At 35.0% G+C, this 10,691-nt stretch overlaps 2 protein-coding genes across 5 annotated transcripts in view; both read right to left on the minus strand.

The window, feature by feature from the left end:
* Nucleotides 1–10,691, minus strand: part of LOC127868377 (cardioacceleratory peptide receptor-like) — a 176,914-nt gene that overhangs the window by 19,661 nt on the left and 146,562 nt on the right. The gene's annotated exons all lie outside the window — the stretch shown is intronic.
* Nucleotides 1,598–10,691, minus strand: part of LOC127868375 (uncharacterized) — a 13,192-nt gene continuing 4,098 nt past the window's right edge. Inside the window, exons 2-6 of one of the 2 annotated variants that reach the window (XM_052410093.1) lie at nucleotides 6,857–7,179; nucleotides 6,232–6,692; nucleotides 5,374–5,807; nucleotides 3,778–4,240; nucleotides 1,598–3,601 (exon numbers count right to left, since the gene is read on the minus strand). In XM_052410093.1, the coding sequence (XP_052266053.1) occupies nucleotides 3,781–4,240; nucleotides 5,374–5,807; nucleotides 6,232–6,692; nucleotides 6,857–7,178 (1,677 nt within the window). In that variant the 5' untranslated portion in view covers nucleotide 7,179 and the 3' untranslated portion in view covers nucleotides 1,598–3,601; nucleotides 3,778–3,780. Of the gene's footprint in view, nucleotides 4,241–5,373; nucleotides 5,808–6,231; nucleotides 6,693–6,856; nucleotides 7,180–10,691 lie in introns of both variants that reach the window. The other variant, XM_052410092.1, reaches the window with a different exon arrangement.

A 10,691-nucleotide genomic window follows, 5' to 3' on the forward strand; every position in this document is an offset into this window, starting at 1 on the left:
TCACTGGATGTTTACCTTGAGAGTTTGTATTTATTTTAACCTTGTTAATTGTACCTTAAAATATATTGTGATCATGGTATAACTGATAGTCATTGCTGGTATAAATACTAGTTATTGCAAAGCCATAAGAGTGTAAAAACAGTTATGTCGTTCAATGGAGAGCAACCTGTCTTCATTAAGATAAGGATATCTGATTTCAGGTCTCAGCAGAAAGTTTACACTTGACTTTGCAATACATCAGTTAACTATAATATTTAATTAATTATTATCCCCACGCTTTTAAAAGCGTGGGGATATTGTATCGATCTCCGCTTTCTGTCCGTGTGTCCTGTCCACTATCTCCTCCTACCTTATTAGCACTAGAACCTTGAAACTTGCACACATGGTAGCTATGAGCATATGTGCGACGGTGACGGTGACGGAATTTTGATCTGAATCCTGGGTCAAAAGTTATGGGTAAATACGTGTGTAAAATGGGTAAAAAAAAACTCATTGTGTGTACAACATGCGACAAACATGATAATTACTTTTGACCCAGGGGTCAGATAAAAATTGGTAAATCGGAACAACTCGGTTTTTCTCGTTAAAGCAGAAATAAACTTCTTTGTCGTGTCCAAGCTTAGGCCGAGTAATTACAACTGCCAATCGGGACTCAACATGCGTAAATCACGTGTTCAATAAATCTTTAAACTCCTCATTCTTCCTTCATTAAAGATTCAAACGGCGGAGCTATGCATGTGCTGTTACATATTTGAACGATTGCCATAAAGTAACAATCACCGATTGGTTTAGCTTGTTGATCGCTTAACAAAGGAAGCAATTTTATATCGACAGGAAAGGTGTTGCTTTATGGCTGCTTGAAAGGAAGAGGCTCTCCTTTGATGTCGTCATTCTGTCAATTTATTATTTGCACAATTTCGCGAGACTTTTCATAATTCCGTTGACCATCTGTTAACAATTCAATTCCAAAAAACACTTGCTAACACGAAACTTTGGATTAAATTATCAAAATACAAACATGCGGGAAGTTGCAAACTACTGTTTTATTAATTAACGTTAAAATAACATTATTATCCATGTCCGCGTTGTTATTGTTTAATTCCTGAGAGGATTTCATGACTAATTCGGCGTTTTATTGCCCATGGCCAGACGCGATGTTACGTGCTATATACATGGGCATCGGTAAAATGTCAGAAACATCACAAAATGTAGCGGATCAATGTATCCGCTCATTTAATGAATGGGATAATATTTTATATATATTCAAATTTGCATTCCCCATGCTCCTATGTGAAAGGTCAAGGTCAGGAATTTTCGTTTTCGCATTGTAACTTCTTATTTCTCATGACCAGGCGATATGACACATACAACTCCCATTCTCATCGATGGCAAATTTCTTTAACAGTTCCTCTTTCAGTCATTAATGTATTGTCTGAATAATGAGCATATGCTTCGAGTTGAAATGTTCCATCCTGTAATGATGCTAGTATTAGTACTACACCCGTATTACACAGACTTTAACAAAAACATGCTAGATATAATTGACATGTATTTTTAAATTCGACCACAACATCAGTGAACGAACGAGTAAAATGTGCATTCAGATAAAACTTTTATTCCGAGTACATTTGATATGAGTAGCTAATAATGCTTTTAACTTATATATTAGGTTATAATACACACATACAGCATTCACAGTATGAATTTTGTACATACATTAAGAAATTATTTTTGAAAACAGCAACAGTACATATAAACAATATCCAATATCACAAATGCAATTCTAAACTAAATATCAATGAATCATTCAATAATAATTATAATTAACAAAAAGCAACACACAGAAGTGTTTTTACATTAAATAGACCATCCAATAAAAGAGACGAAAGAACACATTATATCACAATACAAATAAGAAACCGTAACCAGATATCCTAATTCGACTTGAGCACGAAAATAAATACACATCTTTGTAAAATTCATCTTGTATTTAAAGAAATGTTCTTTACATTGTTATAATTAATTCCAAACACGTTATTTATAGTAGTGTCTTCTGTGTTACGACAGTTTTATGCATTTGTTCATCGTAATTTTAATGACTGAGACTGAAAGAAGTTTATATCCTCGAGTGCCCAATTTCGACGCATACAAGCAGTTTGTTGAAGTTTTGTTGCTCAATATAGGGATTTATGTAATTAATTTTGTTATTTCATTACACATGTACCTTTTATTTACACATTTTAAATTCAATTGATTGTGTTATCAACAAAAATTCGTTGAAAAACGAAATGACCCAAGTCTATGTAACGGCGGCCATATCTGTTGAGAGTGCCCTAAAACGACGCATCTGATTGGTTACATGATTTCAATGTAAATATCACTCCTGTGGAGACTGGATGAATAAAATATTAACTCATGGTTGTTGTACTTAAATTTGTAATTGCTGTAAAAGTAATATGAAACTGAAATTAATTAAATCAAATAAGATTTTTAATTGTGTGATGCCATACTGTCTTGCAGTGGTTTTAATAGGGGCCTGTGTGAGCAACCCTGTCATAAGCTGTGTTTATGGAAGATATGTGAATATAACCTGTACTTCTTATGTGGAACCTGCACTTATAATTAATTAAATAAAAATTAGTAATAAACATAATATGCAATTACCAACATAAACACTTGCTACATATAGTTAAATTGTATTACAGCATAACCAAAAACATATCCGGACTTCAAATCAAAGTTTACGCGTACACCTTTTTCATAGTGAAAATTAATCTATTTATACGATGTTTTGTCAAATGGTAGTCACGTGACTTATGAATGAAATAGTGAACTTTTGCAGACGATTATCCCACGGTCTTATTAACAAAGACAATTGGGTGTAAAGTGATCAAAAGTTTTGCATTTAGTAAAATACATAAAAATCCATCAATTGCAAACCGATCAACCATATCTTACTTTTAACCAGCTATTTTCCACATAACAAACAATAACTATATTAAATTGTGCGTAGAGTTCCATGTGCTATTGTATGACGTCAACGGATGTCGCTTTTGTATCAAACAGAGGCAAAACAAAAAATGCGTCGAATTAGGGCAGCGTCGATTCGGGTCACTCAACGACTATCTCTTGATATTAGAGAGGTGTACATGGGTGTTATAAAACATTATAACCATTTTTGCCAGAAACCATTTGCTAGATTTCAAAATAGTTTCACTGATAATAGTAAATAGAACCACACATTTTATATTATTATACTATAACCATGCAGCCAAATATGTATTCCCGTGACTTTCACACAACAAATGTGTGTCGCTTTAAGTTAATTACAATCCACATGTGCAAGGAGTATAAAAAATAATTACATGTTTCGATACGACAAAAGCAACACAAGTACACATGAAACAGATAATTGAAATAATTTATGAGTACAATTACAACAATGAAAAAACATAAACAAATCATGGGAGACAAATCACCGAAAGTCATGGAGTCTTTCAACCAATCAATAGTCCATTTCCTAGTAGCGAAGCGGTATTTGAAGTCTTTAAAAGTAGCGATCCCAAGAAAGTTACCTTAGTTGCGTTTGAGCCTAGGTCTCCTTGAAATAAAGCAGACACAATATACATAACATAAGTGCGTGTCATTGAATGATAGAAAGTGATAAAATAGAATCGGTTATTTTTAAAGAATATTTATAGCGATTTAGTATGCGACAGTGAACATCACAGCGTAAATGTTCGTTTTACAATACACAGTGTGCGCCAATATCATTACTCGTCAATCCTCTATTCCTTTAAGGAGGATACGTTCATCCCTCATAGCAGGAATAAGCCCTTTCCGGAACGTCACGTCCAGAAGCTCGTTTGCGTCCTCAACATCCGGGTACTGGCGGAAGGCCCATTTCAGGTACACCAAGAATTCCTTCCAGTCAACATATCCGTTGGCGTCCATGTCGATTGCCTGCAAGGCCTGTTTGGTGTCATGACAACGCAAGCTAGAGAAGTACGGCGCCAAGAAGCCGTTGTAAAAGGAGTCGTATTGCAGCTTTTCGTCGTTATGTTCGGCATCAAGGAGGTCCCATTCGTTCCAGCGCTGCCGGATATCTTCTAGAAGTCGCTTTTCGTACGGGTTCTTCGCCTCGTCGGCAGCGATGATGTCACACATTTCTTCATTCAGTGACCCACCTGATCTGTCAAACAAGAGAGCTAGCCCCACTTTGCTCATGTACTCCTCTTTCCTGCAAGTTTGAGCAATACAAAACGAATTAAAACAATTAAATTACTTAGTAAGTATCTACGAGCTCACAAATATAATGATCTGGTTTACAGACATTGCATTTCATAAGAAACCCATTCACAGTCGTACTTTGCAGTTTAACTTATAATTACAACGAAAAAGTGTTTATTAATTTGAACAGACAGTTTCATAAAGAAGATCCCAAAAATTGAAAGATGAATACAAAAAAAACCACATTGGTTTTCAGTGGTTTAGATATTAACCAAAAATATTATTATTATTTAAATAATTTGCAATCCAAGCTATGTCTGAATGTAAGCTACATACAATTAAATCTCAGAACAATACCTACATCGAAACATACGCTATTCACCTTTGAATAGTTTTTTTGTCAGAAACAGTTACCGTGATCTTGACCCCACTGCTCTGAGATAGAACCCCATGCTAGGAATATATGTTAGACACCTACACGCACAATTTCAGTTCAATACTTCGATCCAAACTTAATTTATTGAGCGTATGTCTTTTTCAATGTGAAGTATAATTGACCTTGACCTTTACCTGCCACGACAGATATATAATCCAAAGCTTAGACTCTATTCAAGCTTTCTCTATCCTAAGTGTTATCAAAATTTGTCAATGCAAACTTAAGTAATTGACCGAGAACCGCCTGTTTTAAATTGGTATTTTGTAATAATATGGTTTGTAAACTTTGAAATTGACGTTAAAAAGACTGGCCCGAAATGCAATCCCCGAGTTAATTTGCTATGTGAGCTACCTACACACAAAACTTAAAAGCGATATCTCCATCCAAACTCAAATTATTAAGCAGATATTGTTTTGATATTGTTAGCGTCAGTGACTTTGATCTGGACCCGATACGCTTCGGTTACAATCACAAGCTAGGTCTTCCTAAAAAACTGCTATATTCAAAGTTTCATCATTATTGGTCAATGAAAACTAAAGTTATTTGCATGAGACCACCTGTTTGACACCGCCTTCAATAACTCCGCACGTTCGACCACCCTCCTACCCCACCGCCCATTGCCATACCCCAATCTAATAACCAGGAGTTTTCGTTGACCTGGCAAATAAAATACTTGTATTTAAATAGGCACTGAAATTCATCACTACCTTCCGCTCCGAAGATCCTCCAAAATCATTTCCTTCATCTTGGATGCTATCTCCAGCGTAAATGCAGTACTTTTTCCAAACAACTCTGAAAGTCTCGAAAGAATCATTTGCGGTGAGGCCAATTCCGTGATTCTAACAGGAGCCTTTTCGCCGAACACACTAGCAAGATCGAATTCTTCTGGTTTCAAATCGAACATGAAATCTGTCGCTCGAGTACCAAATATCGGTTGATTTTTGTGCGGTGGAGACCCCGTGGTTATTTCCGTTACTCTGATGGCAGCTTTTCGCAGGTAGGAGCAGTTGTACATCTTGAGGACTTTCTTGTTTCCGAGACGAACCAGGTTGATGATCGTCACGCAAGAGGAAGCGTTCCCTATCGACGCTCCTTCCGTGCACACACTCGCCCATATGCCATTTGCGCCAGCCATAAGTGACTGCAATGTGAAAAAGTGACTCACGTTGTATTTATACAATGTATATTTTCTTTTCAAAATCATAGAGTGTAATCATCATATTTGTTAAAAATTCTTATGGGACAATAGGGCATTCTAACTTTCAAATAACGATATTTTCTATAAATTAGATTGTTTTACATTAAAATAACTTGTCCTTGAACGGGAAGAAGTACAATTGATTTAAATACAACAATGTCTAACAACAAAATCGATGTACTATTTATTTCTTAGTGTTTAGCGTATAGCAAGTGAACGCTGAACACTCAGCATGCAAACAGTAATGCTTTGTTTTATCTACTCGTGTTAATGCCACCCACGGCGTCTTAACAAATGAGTCGAACACAGACGTATAATGTTTGCCTTCAATCAGTAAACGTTTAGACGGTGTAATGGAGGGCCTTACCGCTATTGCAGTTGCATCCATGTAACCAAACTTTTCATGCACGTGAACCAGCAGATGTCCTTTCCAGTTGACACTGTCCATCACCTTGCGAATGAACTTTGCCCAAGTAGCGCATTCTTCTGGCAGCGATTTTCCTCGTTGGTCTTCAAACATTATTCCAAACAACAGGTTCAGTCTGGCTAAGAAGTCGACAACGTGAAACACACGCTTGGATTGTGATGGCATTACATCAGGTATATCCCTGAAATTAACCAGGACCTTGGAACTCGAACCTAAATTGGTTTTTACCCATTTTACCCACTTCTCTACAAGGCGACACATGTCGTCTACGGTGAACTTCTCAAAGTTGTAGGTAGAGTTCCCAAGATCTATCTCAAAGATTACATTTCGAAGTCCAGCTTCCTTCATTTTCAGGAGGCCGACTGGAATTGATGTTTGGTCCGGTACCTTTCTACTGATGCCTGGAAAAGAGTCAAACCAACATTTGTTCATGGTGATTTTATATACCCTTTGAATATTTTATTAGAAGGAAATATTGTTAGAATGTAGACAGATGACGCACGACACATACGTTCAGAATGAGAAGGTTTAAGACAATGACAGGTATACAGCTTGAAAAGGTTACCTTCGGTGACTTCACTGAACGCCCAGAGAAATTCTGGATCTTCGCCCTTGGCCAACAGCTCCTTCACGAATCCGTCGTCTACTCTTCTCTGGTGGTTGTAGCTTGCCACTATTCGGTGACGGAAGCCGCATTTTGTAACCTCGTTGAATATATCCCTCTTGTTTTCGATAGTGTGACCTCTCAGTTGCCCCACCGTGCTCTCGCGGATTGAATTGTCAAGGACAAAGAGGTCTAGGTCTTTAAGGCATTCGTATTTGAACAATTCTTTACTGACATCCTTTTCGTATTCTTCCGCCAATTGCTTTGCCGTCATTGAAGCCATGCTTGAAAAGAGGATACTTAGAATGAACAAACAGCAATAATTTCAGATTTCGACAATCCTTTTTTCAACTACATGTTTATCTTTCAGTGAAAAACGGGCACTGATAGAAATTGAAGATGGGAGAAAGCCACTCTTTTCAGGTCAAACATGCACGTAACTTTACAAAAACCTTCATTTTGAATTAAATATTTGAATTAGGGATGGGAACGAATACTGGATATGATTGTTGAATCGATTCGAATTTTTGATTTTTAACCTAATATTAAAATATCCGAACGTATGAACGTCTGGAGCAAATTAGTATTCTTGATTGCAACAAATGCCACTATAAATCGTATCTTATGTGAAGCTTTGAAAAACTGGATAGAGTGATTATAATTTAAAAAACAATATCATTGATTATTATGCTCTTATTTGAAATAAATATTGTTTAGTTTTATTAGATGTAAGATATTTCAGGAAAACACATTACCTTAATTCTATTTTTTTCAATACTTCTTATTTATTTGGATTACTTTCCATCGATAATATTTATGCTTTTGGTTTCGCTATTTTGTTATGGAATTAAGAACAGCGACAAGTTAATTGGTGTTCATTTGTTAACCTAACTTCTGATTAGATAATCATTGATTTGATATATGGCTAACGGAATTAAAACATACATGCCAGATCCCGACGGGACAGTCCCGTGGTTTGGGTGATTGTCCCGGCGTCCCGATATGAGGCAATTTTTCCCGATATTCGTAAAAACGTTCTTTAAGTTCACAATAAAATTCTTTATTTAAGCTCTGTCCGGCTAAACGTTACCATAGTAAATCCCTGTATTGCCCTATATTGACAACCTACTTCTACTACTCAATTGCAAAATTGTTGTGCTTGACACCTTCTCATCCATACATCGACAAATTATTGATTGTATCAGGCATGTACACCATGGTGTTTTTATAATAGGGATCGCTTATTGCCATCGATAGATGTGAAGTACTTAAATACTGCGGCCCAATCAAGTCAAAAGATACTGTGTATTATGCCACCTTCAGCCAATTGTATAGACGATTAAACCCCATAGTAACCGCAAGATCAGGTATCCAGACAATCGCTCCTACGCTAACTTCCATGAGCAGATCAATGTTATTTCAATTAATTTATTGACTTATTGACTTACTAGGTTACAGTTTTTCGATTATTTAACTGTAATTAAGCCAACTGTGAAAACAATATTTATATATAGTAATGCCCCACACATTCACATTCACTTCCACCATGGAACTTCTAACGAACAAACGCGGTCATTCTGTTCTTTGCTTATTCTAATCGTACTCCAAGAAACGCACGTCTAAGTCTACAATACGATATGTATGCAGTTAAAGTCGTTCCGATTCCTGCAAGAATTCGCTAATTACAGATATCAAAGTCGAAATATTAAAATAATTGTAATTTTAATATGCCTAGTCATGCTCACGAAACATTATTTGTGTAAAAAATACTAAAAATGTAAAAAAAGCAACACAATTTTTAATAATCATAGAAATGCCGATTAAAACACGTCCAATTTCATATATCATTATGTGGATTATATAAGAAACGACGTTGCCAGTAACCGCCCTATTACCGCAGATATTCTCAACCCACCTCTAAGCACTGGTTCCCACACGAACCGACTGACTAACATGCAGGACGTGCTGTATTTAAGACACAGACAACAAATGTCTTTGAACGGGCCTGAAGTTTTTTTAACACTTTAAGAAAAACTAACATTTATTTTAATCGCTTACAGCCCGAGATTTAAATTAATACAAAAGTATAAATTAACATACAGAAGTACTTTTATGACATAAAACATAAAGTAAAGAACTATAGGTTTTTTTACTGTTCTAGATGTAATTATCTGAAAAAAAATATATAACGACTAGTTGGAGCGGGGTTTTCAATAAACCAAGTACGATTTTGTGATTGGTATGTTACAATTATAAGTCAAAACCAAGCTTATCCATTTTGTGATTATTAAGAGTCCGTATACCTCTTATGTTGTATAAAGTTATATAACATACAATAGTCAATACAATTCCGTAAGACATTAAATGAAAATAATTGATATTGATCTACCTTTTATAAATATGTAAAAACGATTTGAGCTACCTCATGTGTGCAACATGCTTAAAATATTGAAGGCTTAAACCGTAATTTAGGGTATGTAATGGTTTGCAAAAATGTGAAAACTTAGTCTTTAAATTTTGTTCGAATGTATTTATCTTAACGCCATAAAACGCCGTGTTATATATTATACATACGTCGTATTCAGCTATGTTAGGTATAGCTATGCTAGACTGCATTTACGATCTAAGGTGAACCAATCGCGAGCAAAAAAAATCAGCATTATGCAAAGCTTAAACAAGGTTCTGTTTTGTTTACTCTTCATTTTATATAAGGTGCAGTAAGCTTAATGAACAAAGCAATAAATAGACGTATCAACTATGCAAGAATGAAATTAAATAAAGCTTAATTGAAACATAACTTTAGTGATGGTACGTATATTATTTTGGTAACTCTAGAACGATACAGTTATCATTTTAAGTCCCAAGTATTTAATGCTTAATGGCATGAACATTAAATACCTATAAGCTATTTAAATACAAACTGCAGTTAATTTGATACTTACTGTGAGTGCTTTCGTTCCAAAGAATCATTGTATATGTATTTAACTCATTTCATATTTCAAATAAAGATTCTATCTTGCAAAACGCAGCGTTGCAAAACGCACACTTGCATTGCTTAAAACTTTATACAGCCGGGATTCAATAATAAATTTCGTACAATTATGTTTAAAAACATGTTTCAGTTTCGTTTTATTGCTGTAAAACGTGCACTGCAATTGCATGAAACTGTATTTACCCGGGAATCAATAATACATCTTGTTACAACATATATACAAAAGTATGTGTTCGTTTTGTTGTATTGGTATGTTGCGCTATATTTTGGTACATGTGAATTACCGTGTCGCGGATGTAGATTTGCCAAAATAGTTATGTCATTACGATAAATAAATGTGTTTTGCATTTTAATTATGGATGGGAACGAATTCTGTAAATGATATTCGAATATTCGTTTGTCATTATTCATATTTATTCGAATATTCGAATGTTAAAGCTTATATTAAAATGTCCGAACGTATGGCCGTACGGAGCAAATTGCTATTCCTGGTTGTCACAAATACCACTATAAATTGTTTCTTACGTGCAGCTTTGAAAAACTGGATAGAGTTAAATTTATAAAAAAAAGATCATTGATTATTATGCTCTTCTTTTTAAATAAATACTGTTTAGTTTCATAAGATGTAAGAAATTTCAGGAAACACATTACCGTTATTATAATTTATTTCAATACTTCTATTTGATTTTGATTTCTTTCCATCGACAATATTTATGCTTTTGGTATCGCTATATTTTTCTGGAATTACGAACCACGACGATGTTTTTGGTTTTTAAGGATAACGGAATTAAAATATACATGCCA

Source organism: Dreissena polymorpha, chromosome 2 (assembly GCF_020536995.1).
Source record: "Dreissena polymorpha isolate Duluth1 chromosome 2, UMN_Dpol_1.0, whole genome shotgun sequence".
Lineage (NCBI taxonomy): Eukaryota > Metazoa > Mollusca > Bivalvia > Myida > Dreissenidae > Dreissena > Dreissena polymorpha.